Genomic DNA, 21,267 nt, shown 5'->3' on the forward strand with positions numbered 1-21,267 from the left:
TAATTTATATCATATGGAATCAGAGGGTAGTAAAGTTGATTGTTATAATAGCATTCTGATACAACTTATTGGACTATTTGGGAATTAAGTTTTTTAAAACTATTTTGGAGTTTAACTAATATTTCAGCTACATGCTAGCTATTGTGGCTGACTTACAATTTTGTAGAGTTTCTAGAAATAATTGGAGTTTAGCTAATATTTCAGCTACACGCTAGCTCTTTTGTCTAATTTAGGCTATTTTGGAGTGTGGCTAATATTTTAGCTACATGCTAGCTGTTTTGGCAAATTTAGGATTTTTTTTCAGTTTCTAGGAACATTTGGAGTTTAGCTAATGTTTCAGCTACACACTAGCTCTTTTGTCTAATTTAGACATTTATTAATTTATTTATTTTGCTTTTTAGACTATTTTGGAGATTAGCTAATATTTTAGCTAAATGCTAGCTATTTTTTCTAATTTAGGCTTTTTATATAGGCTATTTTGGAGTGTGGCTAATATTTTAGCTCCATGCTAGCTGTTTTGGCTAATTTAGGATTTTTCTCAGTTTTTAGGAAAATTTGGAGTTTAGCTACTGTTTCAGCTGCATGCTAGGTATTTTGGCTAATTTAGGCTTTTTTTCTTTAGTTTTTTAGGTAATATTTCAGTTTCATGCTAGTTTTTCTTGCCACTTTATTCTTTTTTTCAGTTTTTTAGGGTAATTTGGGATTTAAGTAATATTTTAGCTGGCTGTCAGCTTCAGCGTTTTAAGCTATTAGCTTCAGCGTTTTCAGCTATTACCTTCAGCGTTTTCAGCTATTAGCTTTAGCATCTTCAGCTATCAGCACTAGCATCTTCAGCGGCCAAATTCAGCTTACAGCATTCACACTGTCATTATCCCAGGTAATGCTATATATCTAGTTTTTAGTTAGTTTAAAGCTAAAGCACATCCAGTTTGCGCAAGATCCGATTAGTCAACTAATTGGAAAAAATAATTGATGATTAGTCGACTATTAAAATAATCGTTTGTGGCAGCACTGGGGATGTTTTTTTAAAAAAAGGTTAAAAAAAATAAACTAATAAAATTTCCACTTCTCATTGAAAAAGAGGCCAAAAATATTCACCTGATGCGTTTTCTTTTAAGATTTCTTACTTGAGTTGAGAATAGAAGTGAAAGATTGGAACAGTTTGACGCAAATGACTGCTGAGCTAACAGTTGGAGGTGACTAATGAATACTGGATAAGAATGGAGAAGTTAGCCGACAAAAAGAGGACATCTTGCATGTCCTTATTTGTTGTGTCATGAAAGAATTGCATTTCCTGGACAGACCGTGAGTCAGTCAGTCAGTCACTGGCATTCTTGAGAAAACAAGGGATTACCCGGCATTGTGTACAGAAAAATTCAGAGTCTAATTTCTGTCATTTTTGTTTTGAGAGAAAAAAATGGTTGAAAATCCTTTTTTATGACTCATTTATGTTGAGGTTTTACGAATATTTTGAGATAATTGAAAGCAAAAGTGACTCAAGTCAAAGCCGAAATTTGAATTGATCACATGAACTTTTTATATGTCAAGTTAAATGTTTAAAATACCATTACTTAGCTAACCACCACTATGATAAAATGCCATAATCATTAGGCACCCTAGAATCTTACTTGTAGATCCCAAATGTTCAAGATTCAGCGCCCAGCTCTAATGTTGTTTCCATGGCGAGGCTTGCACAGTTTTAGGAGAAGCTTCCTGTTGAGGGGGAGGCCTAGAAGCGGCGGACGTCGTCATTGTAGCTGGAAGTGAAGATTATATCTATATTTAATCCAAAGCCTTTCAACTGTTAAACGCCACATCTGTGATGGCAAAGACGGCATGCTGAACTTTCAGCGTCAGCGCTGCTGTAAGAGCAGGTATATTTATAAATGGGGTTAAGTGTTATGTCACAGATTTGCTAAGCAGAATAATCATTGAATTAAAAATTGTTGTGAAATATTTATTTATTTATTTTTTTTATTGGTAGTTAAGCAATATTTTGAACTTTCAGAAATTAGTGAGATTCTGATAAAAAAATAAAAACAAAAGTTAGATAATCAGAATGTTATATGAAAGGACAATTACACTAAGAATGCAAATCAAATGTTGGGATTGCAAAATGGACCTTTTTGCTGATTCTTTAGTATCATAGTGTTGCATCATCGTCTCTTCAACAACTCCCTTTCTGGGCTAATTGCTGAGAAGCTTAAGTTCAAAGAGGAAAATATGTCTAGTATGATGCAAGATTTTGTATGGATTTTTGTTTTTGAAGCTCTTTAGAAGTTTTTATGGCCCTAATATTCTTTTTATTAAAAAAAACCCCAAAACATTAAATTAAAAAAAATATAAGACATTTGTTGTTTGGATGATGCCATACTTAAAGTTTTTTTTACTTATGTTTTAATCAACTTTGTCTCAAAAAAGTATATATTTCTTGATTTTCTTTTCCATTTTTCTTGCTTTTCTTTATATTTGTGTTAGAATATAACAAAAAATTTTATTTCTAGACACAGAAATTCAATTTTCTGATTTCGGGACTTTTTGTTGCTTCATTAAAGTTATGCAGCTTTTTCCACAAGCAAATTACATAACATGATTCAGTGCTGCAACTGGCCCAAATATCCTAGTTTACAATTATATTTTGCATTTTCTTAAACAAAAGTACATACAGTTATTAATTTTCTTATTTTAATATATGGTGTATGATAGACCTTCAGGCAGCAGACCCACTCTACAAAAAGAACTCAATGGTTGAAGGATAATCTTTCCAGATTGAATTAGCTTTCTCTCTAGTGTTTTACCCAAATTGTGATGTTGTCACCAGGTCGATTCATGAGGTAATAGTTTAGTTGAATTTATCCATCTCTTCAAATTTCCCTGAATTAGGACTAATTCCAATGAAGAACATTTGCTGTCATTAAAAAAAATCAAAATTCTGCATTTTCTTAAAGGTGATGACAACACTGTAAAACGCTGCAACATGCCGTGTCATCTTTAAATCAATGTTCACGTCAAAAGAAAGATTTCTAAACTACTGAGGAAAGACTGGAGACACCGGCTGCAAGGCAGAGAACAACCAATGATGATGAGTCAGAATTTATGAAAACACTCTTTCAGAGTAAACAGGCTTATGAAACAAGAAGTATATTGTGCCTGATTGATTTATTTTTGCTATATACTTATGACTCAAATAGGTGGTAGTTAGATTTCCTTTAAGTATTAACCCTTTAACACCAAAGCTCCAGTGTTTATGCTTTTTGATTTACTGTAACATAATTCCAGAAGATTCTAAATGAGAAAAGTGGCGCTTTATGTGTTTAGTGTTGGATTGTGGAATAAAAAGTACATGTGAATATTTGTATAAAATTAACTCTAGACGTTTTTTTCATTTATTGTTGCTTTTGTACAAATTTGTCAAATTCTTGCACTAAAAGGCAATTTAGAGTTTGAAAAACCAAAATGTGCTTTGACTTAAACGTAGAGCCAGAATGTTTGCATGTCTTTGCCTCAGTCAGTTTATCATCCTAACCCTGCAAGCGATGTTTACTCATCTGTCCTCATCAAGAACAACACACGGAATGATCAGTTTTGTCTGTTGGCTCTGTGGCCAAGTGTTTGTGTTCTCCCTCAGGCGGGGGAAATTTGGAGTTTAAAGACCCACTCCATTGGAAAATTGTGTTTTTTGTGGAATCTTTTTGGAATCTTTTGCCTTTTTTTTCAGCTGCATTTCTGCATTTTTTGTTATTTTAGTTTGGGGTTGAACCTTGGTAGTCTTGATTTTCGGGCTTTGTTTATTTGTTTTCTTTAGGTAGTTTTGGTGAGCAGCTCTACTGACTCTGACAGTCGACATGTCTGGGGCAGCACTTATTTTATGAAAGGTTCCAATCCCTTTTGGTTTGTCTTTTTGTTTGAAACAGTATACTATTTCCTTTTGTTCTTTCTTTGCAGGACACAGGTTTTTGTTTATTTAATAAACTGTGTTCCTTTTACCCTTGGTGTCCAGTTTTTATGTTATTGTCCCCTTTTGTATGTATTCCCCTAGACGTGAGCCAGGTGTGCCTGTTAGGGACGTAATACTCGTCTGAGCTGGCATCTGGGTAGAAACTAGTTTTGTTGCACCGCTAATGTTGGGCTGGGGGGCGTGAGGGGCTGTAAAATAGCCTTAATATGAAGGTTTAACGTCTACTAAGCAATATCTTCTGCACTTTTTTGATGATAGCTTTGTATTTGGTTTGTGATGTTTCAGTTTGCTTTATGTTGGAAACTTCGCATTTGCTATTGTCGTTGGAGCTGGTCGTCAGAAAAGGCCTTAGCAACAGTTGCTAGGGTCGTTAGCTCCTGTCGTTTCACAGGACGATATTGCTTAGTAGTACATAGAAATGAACAAATGTTGAATAAACATTTTCAGGAGACACAGACAATAGATTAAAGATGTGGACAGTGGATGCAAAAACACATTTTTGGCACAAATGCAACCCCATACGACGCAAACTCTGCCTTCAGTGATCCCTAATGAAAATTGAGATCTGGCCCCCTGGTGTAAATAAAGGGATGATGGGAAGTAGTGCTGGGCGATATGACGATGCATATAATGTGGGTGATAGACGAGTGTCTATTGTGTTATTTCTGTTCTATAATCTCTATAGCTTTTATTCATATAGCTTTTCTACAGAGAATCTTGAAACTTTTGTGCATTTTAAAAACAGTCATAAAAAGTAAGCAATGACATTTTCTTTTTTTTTTAAGAGTAAGTGACACTATGCTTTATTATGGTATATTGATTTTGTGCTAATATATATATATATATATATTCTTTCTTTCTATATTGCTCAGCACTAATGGGAAGTGTGGGCAGGCTTACTTTACGCAACTCTGAGGCAAATTTCTAATGAACTCCTGCTGCTCTGCAGAAACTATATATTTTATTTTTGGCTAAAAACTGCATAATCATAATTAAAAGACAACGGAGAACAAATTGTAAATGGCTCAAAAGATGATCAGACCTTGAATCCTCAGTTGTTTCAAAAGTCTTCACATGAGACCTGATGTTTCCCTGCTGAACATTCAGCTTCATCGGAGGTTAAATCAACAACTGCTTTTCACACAGCTGTGCCTCACAGGAGTCAAACACTATTTTTTCAGACCTTTACATTTAGAAACGATTGCACATCAAAGTCTTTTGCATTTAAGCGATGGCCGGGTTTTGGAAGTGTCACGCAGCAGAAAGGAGCAAAACACTTCACAGTAACCCTCGCATCGCACAGCGGTGGAAATAATCAGCCGCTGAATGCGAAGGAAATGTTGATAGGGATGAAACTGTCTCTTCAGCTGAAGTAGCAGAGGACGGCAGAGCGCTCACAGGACTTTGAGGAAAAAAAACAAGATTACTTCAAAGCTGCTCCCACCAGTTCTTTCATCCGCCGCATCTTTAAGTCCAGTATAAATGCTGTCAGAACATCATTTTAGTGTCAGGAGGGAAACAATCTGCTTTGTTCGTTGCAGTGCACCTTCTTTAAAAGCTTGGGTTTTATTTTACATAATGGGTCGTGGCGTACTGTAACAAGGTCGTAAATGTTTCCATATTTCTCGGTGAAATATTGTGTTTGTGCAGACAGGAATCCATGTTAAACACTTCCAGATGCTCTCATTACAAGGTATTTTGGTGGCTGCAGCATGTATGTGTAATGTAGGCTGTGTGGGAGATTTACATACTGCAGTAGATCTCAAGCGCTTTTTACAAACAGCATAATGAGTTTGGGGGAGAAAATGTGGAACATGTGCTGCCCGGTTCCTCCAGGATGACAAAGCTCCTTGTTCCTCGTTGTCATATAATCTCCAACAGATTTGACAATGAATAATCAACCTCTTTCTATTTTCGCTGTCCTGCAGAGTGGGAATGGGATATGATGGAGGATAAAGCGCCCCGTGTAGCCGACTACTTCGTGGTTGCTGGCCTCCCCGACTCGCCCAAGCCCCTCGAGGATGATCTCCACTTTGATGATGCCGGCGCCAGGTCGGTTAAACCCAAAGCCCCCATCACGGACGTTGCTGTGGTGATACGCTCCCTGGGTGAGGAGGTGCCGGCAGGTTTCACCTGCGTGGAGAGCACCCCCACTGGGCTCTCCGCCGAGCTCAACGGAGCCAGCCTCAGGGGTCCTCAGATCTTCTTGTGCTTCAAGCGCGGCCGAGATAAGCCTCCGCTGACAGATCTTGGGTAAGACCTAATCCTCGCTCGCTGACCGCTAATCAGGGCAGTAATCTGGCCTTTAACTCGCAAACGTCTCATAAAACGCTTGACTTTCAGGGTTCTGTACGAGTGGAAGGAAAAGCTGAAACCGGGATGTCACATCGTCCAAACCACGCCCTCGGGTCGCCCCGCCAACATCAGCAGCTCGTCCTCCCAGCGCATATACATCACCTACCGCCGCTCTCCGAAGAGCCAGCCCCACACCTCACTGGCTGTCACCGACGTCTGCGTCATCATACCCGGAAAAGGGGAGACGCCCCCTCACACCTTCTGCAAGGTGGACAAGAACCTCAACAGCAGCATGGTGAGGCAGCAAATCCACACGCCGAGTCAGCGTTTCTCACACCCCCTCACCATACGTGTGTTTCTGTGTTCTAGTGGGGGTCCTCCATCTACCTCTGCTATAAGAAGTCTCTGGCTAAAGCAAATGCAATAGCATACAAAGCAGGTAAGCTAGATTGTTAATGTTTTTCCCAGAAAGAATCAGAAGCTGAGATTCTTTGTCAACTCGTTTCCTTAGGTCTGCTGTGTAGGTACCCCGAGGAGGACTACGAGTCCTTCCCCCTGCCGGAGTCCGTCCCCATGTTCTGCCTCCCCATGGGGGCGATGATTGAGCGATGGCCGACCCACACCAAACACTCCTTGCCTGTTTTTTCCACGTTTGTACTAACGGGGGCCTCAGGAGAAAAGGTGAAACCCCCTTTACTGCTTACATTCGTGTTATCGAGTGTCTCTGCCAAACTTGTGTTACACTACACCAGTCAAGGAGGAGTTCTGCCTTAAAACATGAACATTCTGTCATAATTACCTCATCGGAGTTGGCCTCTTTATCATTGTGGCTGCCTCTCACACTGCAGCAGGAATCCTGATGGCTTGTTGTGTTTCTGAGAAATAATCTTAATCTATTTAAAAACTGACTGGAATCATAAATGCTGTTAAGGTTTTGTCTGGAATCCCAAAAGGGTGTTAGCCTTTGAAAGCAATGCAGCATGAAAGTTTTATCTATTTATTTCCAGTGCCGCTCATCTTCTGATCTTCTGAATAATGGATGGCCTGTGCGCCACTTAGGCTTGTGTGCTGGTTTGAATGCCTGAGTGCTCGTTCTCCCCTCCAACCTCTTGTCTTCGGGCTAATCTCCCGGCGCTTCATGCCTGAACTGATTTGTTCGTGTATTTAAGAGAAGGATCTTCAAAGGCCAGACTTGGTTATTATGCCGAACACATTTTTATGAAGTTCCAACAACAACTTATTTTAGTATAGTCCTTGTAATGACCTTTTTAGTTTCATTTTCGTCTAAATCACGTGTCAAAGTCGAAGCCCAGGGGCCGGATCCGGCCCTCGGATAATTTATTGGCCCTCCAGATCATTTTATTTTATTGTTTTTAATGGCCCGATGTTTTCTTGCACTTACTTTTAATTTGTATAATTTAAATAAATGGTAAATGGTGTGTACTTGTATATTGCTTTTCTGCTTACTCCCATTCACCCAGTCACACACACATTCTCACATTATGTTTTTATAGAGCGTAAAATATTGAGTTATTTAAGGTTTAAGTTGATTTATTCTGGAATAATATTTCTGCCTTTTATTATTCATAATCATGTTTAAAAAGTTAGTTTTAAAAATTCTGCTAGCTTTTTGGACTATTTTGGCATGTACAAAAAAAATTTAGGCTATGTTGGAGTTTAGCTAATGTTTCAGCTACATGCTAGCTGTTTTGGCTAATTTAGGCTTTTATTTTTAAGTTTTGTGTTTTTTAGGCTATTTTGGAGTTAGGCTAATATTTAAATGCTAGCTGTTTTGGCTAATTTAGTTCTTTTTTCAGTTTTTTAGGGTATTTTGAAGTTTAGCTATTTTTTTCAGCTACATGCTAGCTTTATTTTTGGCTAATTTAGGCTTTTTTGTTTTGTTTTTTAGGCTGTTTTGGCTAATTTAGCTAATATTTCAGCTACATACCAGCTGTATGGCTATTTTAGGCTTTTATTTTTAAGTTTTTTTTTTAGGCTATTTTGGAGTTAGGCTAATATTTAAATGCTAGCTGTTTTGGCTAATTTAGTTTTTTCAGTTTTTTAGGGTATTTTGAAGTTTAGCTATTTTTTTCAGCTACATGCTAGCTTTATTTTTGGCTAATTTAGGCTTTTTTTGTTTTGTTTTTTAGGCTGTTTTGGAATTTAGCTAATATTTCAGCTATATGCTAGCTGTTTTGGCTAATTTTGGCCTTTTTTTAAAAGTTTTTCTTAGAATATTTTGAAGTTTAGATATTTTTTAAGCTACATGCTAGCTCTTTTGTTTTTTGTCTTTTTTTTCAAGGCATTAAGCTAATATTTCAGCTGGCTATCGGCTTCAGCATTTTCAACTATTAACTTCAGCGTTTTCAGCTATTAACGCCACTGTTTTCAGCTTTTAACACTAGCATCTTCAGAGTCCAAATTCAGCTTACAGCATTCACACTAACATTATTGCCGGTAATGTTATATATCTAGTTCATAATTATGCTAAGTTACGGTTTTAAAGTTTTCAAAGTGTAGTTTTAGAGTGTTCAATAAATGTATTTCCTGTCCGGCCTGTGACCTAATGTGTGTTTTGGATTTTGGCCCCTGTACGATTGAGTTTGACACCCCTGATCTAAATGTTACTCATTTCTTTTGTGTGCAGGTATATGGGGCAGCTATCCAGTTTTATGAGCCTCATCCAGAGGAGAGCCTCACTGAGCGTCAACGATCACAGCTTGGCTTGACCAGCTCTGATTTCGGAAATGGCGAAACAAAGAATTTTTACAGCAACAAGAGCATCTGCTTACTTTCCCACTGGCCGTTTTTTGACTCCTTCCGGAGTTTCCTCACTTTCCTGTACCGGTATTCCATTTCTGGACCCCACGCCGTACCCATTGAAAAGTCAGAGACTTTTACAGATTTAATCAAATTATATCTTTTTTGAATGCAAAATTGTCAACTTTTTATTTTTTTTCACAGGCACATCTCACACTTCATGCAAAACGTCCCATTTCCGTCCACTCAGAGGCCCCGTATCCTTGTGCAGGTATGCTTTCAGTTGGATCTATGAGAGTTTGGTCTTTTTATTTAAACTCAAGAAAACTGCAGGCTGACAGGAAAATCGCCCTAAACTCTCCTGTTTTTCTTCCACAGCTGTCTCCACACGACAGCTTGATACTGAGCCAACCTGTGTCCTCCCCCCTGCCTCTTAGGTAGGCAAACACCAACAAATAGTCACGATATACTATGAAAGCATGTCTGTCTTTGACACTTTTATAATGCTATACCCCTGTACCTGTTTTTTGGTGTGGCAGCGGTGGCAGTCTCTCCACGTTACTGCTAAATCTCGGCCCAAAGAATGCAGCCACGCTGCTTGTTCTGGCTGTCACAGAGCACAAGATCCTGGTCCATTCCTTGCGTCCCGCTGTGCTCACTAGTGTTACAGAGGCCCTTGTGTCTGTAAGTCCTTTTTTATTTCCCCTTTTGATGAAAATGGAACTCAAGAAGGTGGTCTTTGTGGATGAAAGCAAGATGGAGAGCTGCAGCTTTATCCAATTAATGTACATGTAATCAGATCAAATATACTTTTAACCAGTGATCCCCAACCTTTTTTAGGCCATTTAAATTAGACAATATTTTTACAGATTGGTTCCAACGAGGCTGGCATTTTTAAGTTTTCCTCAGTTTTCAAAATAAAATGCTACTACAAGAAATTTTGTTTTAAAAAGTCTAAAAATATCAGTAGGTAGTGAAGATTAAATGAAACAAAGCTGTCAATTTGTAGAAATTGTTTCTGATCTGAAAAGAAACCATTACATTAGTATTATTATTTTCCCATAGAATGCCATTTTAACATTCAATACACTCAATTATCTTTAAGGACAAAAATCCTCATTCATCCTGTGCTAACGTTTCTAAACAGATGTCTACCTAATTAGCCTTTGCACAAAGTTTGCACAAATCTGCAACTTTATCCAATTTTAAAATGTTTGTGGCTAGTTTGAGCTTTGTGGTGAAGATTTTCCCTTTAAGGTTAAAGTGGAAATGCTAGCTTCATGCTAGCTACATCTGATTTTAAGGGTTGATGGATAAGTAAACTTAAAAAAAAAAAATGACACAACCGTCGTAAAACTGGCATTTTCTAAATATAATATAAACATGAATCCACTGTCTCCAACTTTATTTTCTGCATTTGTGAAACAGTCGAGAGTCTGCGTATTAGACAGAGCGGCTTCTGCTACACAAGAACAACTGTCTCAATAATTTTGTTTGTCGAGAAAAGATTCTCGATTTTGTCTGTAAAAAGCAGATTTATTATTTTTTTAAGTCGAAGGTTCTTCTTTGGTTTCCTAAATGACTGTTTTCTCCCTGAAGAAACTTCACAAATACGTTTTATTGTCTTGGTTTTTGTATTTAGTTTTGAGCTACTAGCTTAGCAAGCTAGTTAGCTGCTTCAAGTCACGTGACCAAGAGGGATGCTTTGAAGAGAATCTGGAAGTCTTTCAAAATAAAACTTCCTTCAGGATGAGAAAATGAACTAAACTGAAACAATATAAGTCAGTGCATTTATTATTTATTAATTTATTTTTATGTCTGAGAGAAACTTCACATATAAGCTACACGTCAATATTTTGGGGGGAATAAATCAATCAGAACAAAACTTAAAATCTCTTCATTGATTTTTTTTTTTAAAATATATATATAGATATATAGTTGGACTAATGTGCGTTTTTGCCTTCCAGATGATCTTTCCTTTTCACTGGCCGTGCCCCTACATCCCTCTGTGCCCGCTGGCCCTGGCTGATGTGCTCAGTGCGCCGTGCCCCTTCATTGTGGGCCTGGACTCCAGATACTTTGACCTTTACGTGCCTCCAGCTGACATCAGCTGCGTGGATTTGGACACCAACACCATCTCCCAGTAAGAAGCGTTTGACCCCAAAGCGTGTTCTAGACGTCCATAATGTGATGAGTTCTGGCTGGAATGTGAAATATTTTAACTGTAACTTTTGCTCCCACGTTAGCTTAAGCAGTCTAGAGAAAACATGGAGTTGTCAGTGGTGATATCTGCTGTATTTTTCTTTTTTAATGCATCTCCCCTGTCCTCCCTTCTGATGAAATCCATATGGTGTGCTTTCAGGAAAGACGACAAAAAGGCGTTAACATGGAAAATCCTGCCCAGAAGAGCTTGCAAGAATCTTCTAAATACCTTGAGTAAGCTCTATCAGCAGCTCACAGAAGGTGAGTGGAGTTCACTTCCAACTGGTTCATGTATAATTTAGTTTGGCTATATGAGTCAGCATGCAGATTTCTAACTGCATCAACCTTCAGAGAACAGCTTGGAATCTTTGCTGCGTCATATTTCTTCTTGGGTGGGCAATAAGTGGCACCTATATTTACAGGAACTACCCACCTTTTATACCTACCTCCAGACCCATGATTTATCAAATGTAGCCATCCATCGTAACCATCATTGCTAGTTTAAACAAAAGACAGTAACAAAGGAAGGATTGGAGTTGGTTACTGGATTGCCCTGAACGTGCTCCATAACTACTTTTGGCTGCTACTTTTGCGCCCCAGTTTCTTGTGAATATTTACTGCTATGTCAAGTTAACAACTTATTCGTACTGACAGATTTTTGGGTCAGTTAAGAAGTTGGATCTTCTTCCTCATTAAAGAAAAAACCTTAAATCTGCCACCAGCGTGCAGGAGTGATGAGGAGAGTGTTGAGTTGCTGTCTTGTCGACCTGACCTCTACCATCCAGAGCGTTTAGACCTCACTTCCCGGTGCATGTATGGTGTCAACGGCTAGCGCGCCGCTAGCTTGCTCTGTAACACACCGTCACCAAGGATGGCGATGAACGTTTGCAGTCCTACCGCAGATGGGGCCTTCTATTGTTTGCAGGGATTTTCAGGATAAACTCATGACAGTGTTGCTCAGTCAGCAGAGTTACCACAGCAGTTTTCTGTGATCAGTCCAGCAAAGGCAGACGAATATGATTCTCTCATAGGTGTAAAGTGAGTAAGGCCTCATGGGAAATATGATTTCAGCTTGCCCTTTGTTTGAATTCTGCTCATTCTGAGCTCTTCTCAGGCTCTGCATGTCCCCATAGGGTTCATAGCAGAACGTGTGAGCCCTAGGTCTGATAATGGATTTCTGCCATACTAACTATACACTAGACAGCATGTACCCGACTAAGGCTGAAACTCGTTCAATAGCAAGGATTTTCAGATCGATGAAGCATCTTTTTGGTCATTTATTACACAAAATGACCTCAAATGATATTAATGTCAATTTGTGAAATTCAGTGAACTCATGTCGGATAAAAAAATACTCTATTCTTCAGCAGTGTTGAATGGATGGCTTGGAAATGAGTTCAGGTCATTCATGCCTCTCTAAAGAGAATTTCTTTCAATGACCTCGAACTTCTAAAGCTTAACTAACCGGCGCGGTGTTCTTTTTGCTTTTTTGTTTGCACATTTGCTCCAATATAGTAAAATAAGCAGCAAAAGTGTATTTTTGATGTACTTTTAAGTAAATTATTAAGTTAAAAATGGTACTTTGTGGTTTGGTGTTTAAGTTCCACTCTTTTAATACGTTTTAAAAGTGTTTCCAGAAGTCTTTTTAAATTAAATTTATGCAGTTTTTATCGAAAATAATAATAAAAAAAAATCTGTCATTTTCTTTGACATAAATTCTACAGAACGGTTTATAGATATTTGCCTCAGAGTTGTGACTGGGACTGAGAGTGAGTGTAACCCCGCCCCCTTACCCTCACATTTACTGAGAACCGCCTGGTTTATTTTCTATATAACATTAACTCTCTTTCTCAAACTGCTTTTTTAAATTAAATTTTTCGCTAACTTTTCTTTTAGTTATGTCCTCATTTATCAAAAAAAAAGCAACCAAGGCTGTTGATCTTTGTGGCCCTTCTGCTAAATAATATTACATTTTAATATGTTTTTTTGTTGTTTTGTCATCTCAGGGGGTCATGTAAATCGTGATGATGTGCAGATGAACCACACGGCGACTGACGATGAGCTCTACGGAGGAAAAAGCCTCCACACTCTGGAGCTGGAGATCCAGGAAGCTTTCCTGCGGTTTATGGCAGCGATCCTGCGGGGTTACCGCTCATACCTGCAGCCAATCACCCAAGCTCCATCGGAGAAAACCACCGATGTCACCTCGCTTTTTGACCTACAAGGTAATAATCTTTATTCTCAGTCTGTAAAACAGATTCCAGAAATCCCTACTTTTAAATTACAAGTTTTTAAATAAGTTTGGATTAGAGAATTGAGTACTGAGCCCTAAAATGTACCCTAACTAACAGCTAGTGATTTCTCGTAAGCCTCCGCTCAGATGAGAGGTCCTACAGGCTGTATAATTAATAGCATAATGTCCCGGCGCATCTGTGTGCTCTCATTCAAGTGGAACAGCTGAGAATTGTTTCTTCAGTCCCATGCTGTTTGCTTCCTGAAGCGTTGGCTTGGTGCACGTCTTTGCTTTGTGAGATTTGGCAGTCTGATCAGTAAAAGTCTGAAATTTGTCATTTATGACCCTAATGCATATTCTGGCTTCTTAAACGACTTTGCTTTTCCTCACAGGATTCCTGAAGAGCAGAGACCGCTCACATCAGAGGTTTTACTCCCTCATGACCAAAACTCAAATGTTCAGTCGCTTCATTGAAGAATGCTCCTTTGTCAGCGATAAGGACGCCAGCCTGGCCTTCTTTGATGAGTGCGTTGATAAGGTAAATCTTTAAGAGTTCTGTGTTATTGATTTGTGTTGCAGATGATTCTTCTGTCAGTTTTTGCAGAATCTTTTATAGACCAAAACAGTGAAAAGCACACAGGTTAAGATTAACTTAACCTTTTTCTTATTGAGAAGTCATTGTTTTGATTTAAAAAAAAAAGCTATTTTAAAAAAAGGGGAGCCACAGAAACGGGTAAATAAGCAAAAAGTGAAAAAGCTTCTTTTCTACTCTCTGAAAATGTTTTTCTGCTTTTTCTTTACTCTTTTCATCTTTGCTTGTCACCATGGCTTTCACCTTGTAGTTATTTACCACTGGAGGCAAGGTGAGTCAACAGTGTATAAATGTTGCTGTTTGAGCTTGTTTGTCAGTAAAATAATGCATGCGTCGTCTAAATCCCCCCAAAAATGTCTTATTTATAGTTAAAAAAATAAATTTATGAACTGATCTCGTCCGCATGCCTTGTTTTGAACACAAAAACATCAACCTTCCCCCACTTCTCATTAAAAAAGACAAAAAAAAGCTCTGCGCTTGCAAACTTGTGCAATCAGGAAGTCACATTTACATCCTGTTAGAACAGTAAGGACTTCTTTGTCAATGGTCGTTGTTATGGAGAAGTGGAAGCGTTGGTTCATTCAGCAACGCCGCTGCTGAGGTGGACAACAAATAAGTGATTGAGAAAGAGCTCTGGAGTGCAAAAGGAAGGACAACAAGCACTGAGCAGAATGGTAGTGAGGAGGTCAGTACCAGCTGAATGAATCATCCATTCATCTCGACTGAGAAAAAATTCCATTAACTCAGCAGAGATAGTGTAGCTGCTTCACGATAGTCACATTTTTTTGAAGCGGAGACCTGAGATGAGCGTGTTGTAATGATGTTTGGACCAGGTTCTCCAAAGCAGCATGGAGGACATGTTTGTCTTTCTGCACTCAAACAATTTAGCACAGGGGGCCAAAATTCAAAACACACCTTAGATCGCGGGCCGAACAGGATAGACATTTATTGAACTAACTTAACTACATTTTGAAAACTTTAAAACCATAAACTTTTAACATAATTATGAACTAGATCTATATATTATGTGCGATAATGCTAGTGTGCTGTAAGCTGAATTTGGCCTCTGAAGATGCTAGTGTTGATAGCTAAAGCTGATAGCTGAAAACGCTGAAGCCGATAGACAGCTAAAATGTTGGCTAAATGCCAAATTAGCCTTAAAAAAAACCTTGAGTTAAACAAAATGACTAGCATGCAGCTGAAAAAATAGCAAAACTTCAAAATACCCTAAAGAACTGGAAAAAAGCATAAATTAGCCAAAACAGCTAGCGTTTAAATATTAGCCTAACTCCAAAACAGCCCAAAAATGCTTTAAAAAAAGGCTACATTAGCCAAAACAGCTAGCATGTAGCTGAAATAATGTATTGCTAAACTCCAAAATAGCCTAAAAAATCTTAGGATATGCCAATAGTCCAAAAAGCTAGCATAATGCCAATTTTTAAAACTAACTTTTTCAACATGATTATGAATGATATGAATGATAAAGTGTGTGAATGTGTGTGTGAGACTGCGCTAACGGGACTAAGTAGAAAAGCTCCATACAAGTAATCGCCATTTACCATTTATTTTGTCAAAATTATACAAATTAGAAATGAGTGCAAGATAACGTCTTGTAATAAGAATAAAATAAAATGATCTGGAGGGCCGGATCCGGCCCCCGGGCCTTGACTTTGACACATGCGGTTTAGCATCTTTGGACGTGGCATCAAATTTGTCCAGTTAACTGCAGCTTCAATCTGGATGCTTAATAGGATAAAGAATTGCCTGTGGCACTTCCTTCACATAAGTGGCTTTTGGACAAAAGCCACCGTCCTGATGTTTGACCCTCGTTTAGCTCTTAGAGCTAGAGTTTATGCATGAGGATTAATAGCCAAGCTGAGGGAAAAAAAGCTTAATGTGTGGGTTTTTTTTTCTTTTTTTCTCAAATCAGATGGACAGTGAGCGACCAGAGGACACCCGGCTAATTGAGTTGGATGAATCCCATGGCAGCGAACACACGGTCTACGTCAACCCTCCAGAGCTGCCTCCTCTACCCCACGGAGAAGAGTATCCTCTGCGCTACAGGTATCACAGCATCAGTGTGATGAGATCAATGTCTGAAAAAAATCAATAAAACTGTTTCTTGTGCTGATCTGTTTTACTGCGCACAAGCAGCTAAGCAGAAATGCTGACCACAAAACTAAGGATTTGCATAAATTCTTCCCTTTTTTTGATTGTTGGTGGGCTTATTTTGATCTGACCCCAGAGGAGCTTTGGATTTATAAGTTACAGCTCCAGATTTTCAAGGATCAAAGAATTGCAATCAAAGTTATCCACGTCACGTGTCTTAGCGGTTCTTGTTTTTGTAGTGATGTTGGTGCATTTCTCTCTGCAGCTACTCTAGATTCCCTGTGTTGAGCGCTGAGCTCCTGGAGCCGCTGGAGGGACCAAATCCATCTTCAACGGGGACCGCTTCACGCCACAGCAGCCCGGCCAGCCCCACGGCCATCTTTAGACGCTCCAAGCAGGTCAATCTCAACAGGAAAAAAAAAAAAAAATTCTCTCTTATTTAAACGTTTCATATAATATACAACATCTGAGGAGCAACTTAATCCTTTCTCACCTTGTTAGTTAGACACTAGGGCTTAATTTTTGTCCGTTTCTTAATGAGATCCTTCACATCACAGGAGATCAAATCGGCTCAAAGGATGGCCAAAACCCATTCATCAGTGCCCCAGATGTGGTCCAAATGTCTGCTGCGCCACTGCTATGGTCTGTGGTTTATCTGCCTGCCAGGATTTGTTGGCAACTGCCACTCTAAGGTGCGTGCTCTGCGCACAGCTTATGATGTGCTGAGGAAGATGCAGGAGAAGAAGCTGCAAGCTCCAGATGAGGTAAGATGTCACTTTATTAGAGCAAAATGTGCCTTAATTGGATGAAAAGTAAGAGTTATTTTTCTGTGTCTAGGTGTGTTACCGTGTGTTGCTGCAGTTGTGTGGTCAGTACAGCCAGCCGGTGCTCGCTGTCAGGGTGCTGTTCGAGATGAAAAAGGCTGGAGTTCAGCCTAACGCTATTACTTACGGGTACTACAACAAGGTGAGCGCTCGGTTTAAATGCCAACAAACAAATACCAGGCTACCACCGCTCATCTCCATTTTCCAATGTGCGGCAGGCTGTGCTGGAGAGCACGTGGCCCTCCACCACCAGAGGAGGATACTTTCTCTGGGGAAAACTGAGGAACGTGCTACTAGGCGTGCTCCAGTTCAAGCAAGCCAGAAGAAAACGACAAACTCCGCACAGAGAGGCTCAGCTTTCAGGTGAGGAAAGGGAAAAATGGGATAACTTCAGGAATAGTTTTAGTTTGAGGATAGCTACGTATTGGGTATTATGTCTGGTTCACGCTGGACATGGAAGCCATGAGCGCGGTATCCGTTTAACCTACAGTTCACACCAGACACGTATTTTTCCATGACGGTCGACAGGTGGTTTTGCTCAGCCAAAACCACACCTCCCCCACTGTGCACTGAGCCCACTACGTTGATCAATGTGTGTATGCGTGTCTGTTAGTTTTTTGTGAGTTGAACGGTATTTTATTGTGAAAAATTGATTATATTTTGAAAATTTACCATATTTTCTCGTGTGTCTTGGTGTAACTTCCTGTCAGAATTGACGCGGAGGAAACTTCCGCCTCCGGTGTGAACCAGTTCCAAAAAGTCACATTTTTAAACTGTTTGTTACACATGGCTATACTGTATGTTAGGCTGAATCCAAGTTCTTCCCCTCTAATTTGACAGTTATAGAAAATGGTTATGGTTGTGTCCGAATTGCCCCCCCTAATAACTATATAGTGCGTTCACCATTTTCTAGTGCTGTCCGAATCTACTAATTCCAAAATTTCCCAGAAGTCTTTGTGAAATACTAGCGTCCATCAATGCTCACTGGATTAGCAAATATAGACCACAATGCATTGCAGTTGAACAATTTCGAACAAAAAACCTGTTTAAATGAAATGTTTGAATAAATCATCCACATTTTCACCATCATTTTTACTTGATTTTTCACATCATTTCCGGTGTTGAGAAAAACGAAAAAAGTAGCGAGCATCGTGTTTGAATTACCTTTAAAATCCAGAGCACTATATAGTCCTGCACTATAGTTTTTTAGTAGTTATGGGTTAGGGAGGGAATTGTGTCTTCAAATTAAGAACTCACTCCCACTCGATGACATCATCAATAGTCGCCGGTCAGCTACGTTTTCTAGCTAGCGCTCGGAAATGCAAACATCATCGGTTTTATAACTTTAAAAAGTCGTTACTTGCATTTAAATGTATTCTTCTGTGCTTCAGGGCACAGCCACGTGAAGAATTACTACCCCTTCAAATTTCCCTACAATTGGAGGGGTAGGGAGACGCCAGAGGGTTATGGGAAGAATTCAGATTTGGCATTTGGCTACAGTCACATATTCCAAAATGCCACCGCATGGTAACCTAAATGCAGGTTTTTCAGCAAATTCAGGGGAGCTTTTACCATTAATTGAGATGAATCTGTTTTCACTTTTTCAAGCCCCAAACTCATTTCATTACTTTGAGCTTTACTCTGATCACCTTAGAAATTGTAAACAAGGTGAGAACCTAAAAGATTTTTTTGTTAATCGTTTTCACCATCAATAGTTCTCACTGAGTTCGAACCTTAGAGTGCGTGCTTCTTTGAGGCTTTTATCCAAACTGCAGCCTCCTCCAGCACGCACTGTTCCCAGTCTGCATCTTCCTAATGACACTTTAATGTAATGATAATCAGACAAAGTGAAGAGGTTTTCCTTCCCTGCAGCCTTGGCACACAGGATGCCCATGATGGCACTCTCCTCAATTGTCTACAACAAGAGACTTTCATTAATGCAATGACCAACTGTCTGTGGGTTTTAATGAAAGATCATGCTTTGCAGGATGTGCAGCCTCATTACTCCTCTTTTTATTGGGTTAGTTCTTGAAAAAGATCAGTCGTTTTGCTACTTAGGATGGATTTTTGAAGTGAAGAATAGATTTCTTCTATTCTTGTATGTAAGGATGATATTACTTGTTCACCTCTGACTTTTCTGTTGCCTCCCTGAAGATGGCAGTGATCTAGACACCGTCAGTCATGGGAGCATGGACAGTGCAAACGACTCTGCTGAGCGGACCTCCATCGACACCGACTTCACCAAAATGGACTCCAGCGATGACGGGTTCAGTACAGGTATGAAGACCTCACATTATTTATGAGACTCTAGACTGAAATTGTCAAAAGTTATTAAAAGATGGGAAGCTGTTGGTGCTTTAGCAGCTTAAAATCCTAATGCAAAAAGCATTTTTTATGATCTTTCAAATGAAGAAAAAGAAAAAATATACATTTTTTTTATTGGTGTAGAAGGGGGATTGTATACTTTAGTACAAACTACTGCCACTCTGCAGAAACTATGTCCTAGAAAATTACTTTTTTTCCCCAAAAAAGGCATATTCATAATTAAAAGACCACAGGGAACATGTTTAAAATAAATCAAAAGATGATCAAAGTGAGACTCTTTTCTAAAGTATCATTGGAAACTAGAGCGAATAATAGATATTCCCTTTTTCTTTAAAAAGACAACTATACAATAAAGAGTAAACTATATATTTTTTTCAGGCGGCCAATCTGACCAAGGCTACGATTCTCTTTCCAAAGAAGAGGAGAGGTTGTGCAGCAGAGAGGCTGACGGCAGCGCTCTAGTGGAGGATAAAATGCTGAGGCGGTCCAGTAAGTTGTAGACGGTTATTCCTCTCAATTTACCCCTTTGGTAACCATGGCTGCAGGAGTGAGTCATTCCTGCAAAAGCAAAATTAACTCTGTCTTTAAAAGACAGGGAATGATATCACAGTGTGGGAGTGATGTACTTTATTTGATTTGTTAGCTGGTATATTTAGGTGTTTGTCAGCAATGGATTTTTCTTTGGAACGAGTTATGTAAGCAGATGATTGAGGGAGGTAGAAAAAAAGAGAAAAAAATGTTTCCCTCCCTGCAGCCTCTTTGCTATTTTTCATAAGTAGTTCCCATTATTTGATTACCTTATGTAAATGTTCAATTATATTCCAAAACAATTAGTTTTTTTTATTTTGTGGATTCCTCTTATAGGAACTACACAATTTCATCCTATTGTAATTGGAGCATTAATGTATTTTCTTTTTTATTCATCGTCTTAAAGATTAATTTAATTTTAATATTTGGAGCTGGTTCCATTCTTCTAGAGATGTTTGCAACTAAGAATTTTTAATATAGTGAGTATTTTTAAAACTGGTGTTTTTAAAATGTTTTTCAGCATAAAAATAAATAAATTTGGGGTTTTTGTTAAATTATTTCGCTGTTAAAACGATGCTTGCTGGCATCGATTCTTGTATCACTAACTATTTAATTTTTAAAAGGTGTTGCTCTTCAATTAATTTCAATTAATTTCAATTCTGCTTATTTGGAAACTGATGCCTCATCCAAATTTTCTTAATTTACTCTGATCTTGACTAAAGTGTTCCTAGTGTTTTTTCAATTATAATTATGCAGTTTTTAGTCATAATAAAGTTATAAAAAAAGCAATTTTCTCAGAGTTTCTGCAGAGCGGCAGTAGTTTGTTCAACCAATGAGTTGTGGGCGTGACTGTTGGTGAAGAAAAAGCCGCCCCCTTCCCCATCATCCATCTGTTTACATGCATTATGTTTACAAGAGCTTACGGCCCCTCCAACCCCACACCTAATATTATCGGTGCAATATTGGAGCAATCCAGTTCTACGGTTTTGAGATGCAGACCAGCTCAGACAAGGAAAACATGTATATGGATTTAGTCGTCTATTAGCAGGGAGCTTGTGGCTTGCTGTAGCAGCCTTTTTTCAAAAGGAATATTTGTGCCAATTTCTGACCCCAATTTGATTAAAGAAACACTCAGAAATGCAATTTTAAGCTTAATTTCCTTCATAGATGTCATCCATTATCAGAAAAAAGTGCCACAAGTACATGTTGAATCCAAATGACAAAAAGCATAAAACAAAGCTAAAATAATAACAACTAAAAGATGTATTACCTGTGATAAAACTAGTGTGATTTTTGCTAAATCTGGTTGCCTGAAAATGCAGAAGCAATTTACTTTAATACTAAAGGCATTTACTGAAAATCCAAAAGCTATTTTAAAAATGTTAAATTTACTAAAAGACTAGAAATTTTGTTAAGGAACCATGAAAGAGCACTGAAGTTG

General features: G+C 38.6%; 1 protein-coding gene across 3 annotated transcripts in view; it reads left to right on the forward strand.

Annotated features, from left to right (window-relative positions):
* dennd4a (DENN/MADD domain containing 4A) overlaps positions 1-21,267 on the forward strand; it is a 33,761-nt gene that overhangs the window by 1,562 nt on the left and 10,932 nt on the right. Inside the window, exons 2-21 of one of the 3 annotated variants that reach the window (XM_024281552.2) lie at positions 5,887-6,211; positions 6,302-6,548; positions 6,623-6,692; positions 6,765-6,934; positions 8,901-9,139; positions 9,218-9,284; positions 9,392-9,450; positions 9,553-9,697; positions 10,981-11,156; positions 11,376-11,476; positions 13,222-13,440; positions 13,841-13,986; positions 14,291-14,311; positions 15,971-16,104; positions 16,415-16,547; positions 16,707-16,913; positions 16,987-17,115; positions 17,192-17,336; positions 19,128-19,250; positions 19,677-19,787. In XM_024281552.2, coding sequence (XP_024137320.1) covers positions 5,901-6,211; positions 6,302-6,548; positions 6,623-6,692; positions 6,765-6,934; positions 8,901-9,139; positions 9,218-9,284; positions 9,392-9,450; positions 9,553-9,697; positions 10,981-11,156; positions 11,376-11,476; positions 13,222-13,440; positions 13,841-13,986; positions 14,291-14,311; positions 15,971-16,104; positions 16,415-16,547; positions 16,707-16,913; positions 16,987-17,115; positions 17,192-17,336; positions 19,128-19,250; positions 19,677-19,787 — 2,953 coding nt within the window. In that variant the 5' untranslated portion in view covers positions 5,887-5,900. The remainder of the gene's footprint in view (positions 1-5,886; positions 6,212-6,301; positions 6,549-6,622; positions 6,693-6,764; positions 6,935-8,900; positions 9,140-9,217; positions 9,285-9,391; positions 9,451-9,552; positions 9,698-10,980; positions 11,157-11,375; positions 11,477-13,221; positions 13,441-13,840; positions 13,987-14,290; positions 14,312-15,970; positions 16,105-16,414; positions 16,548-16,706; positions 16,914-16,986; positions 17,116-17,191; positions 17,337-19,127; positions 19,251-19,676; positions 19,788-21,267) is intronic. The other 2 variants (XM_024281554.2, XM_024281553.2) reach the window with 2 other exon arrangements.

The sequence above is a fragment of the Oryzias melastigma genome, linkage group LG6 (assembly GCF_002922805.2).
Source record: "Oryzias melastigma strain HK-1 linkage group LG6, ASM292280v2, whole genome shotgun sequence".
NCBI classification, from domain to species: domain Eukaryota; kingdom Metazoa; phylum Chordata; class Actinopteri; order Beloniformes; family Adrianichthyidae; genus Oryzias; species Oryzias melastigma.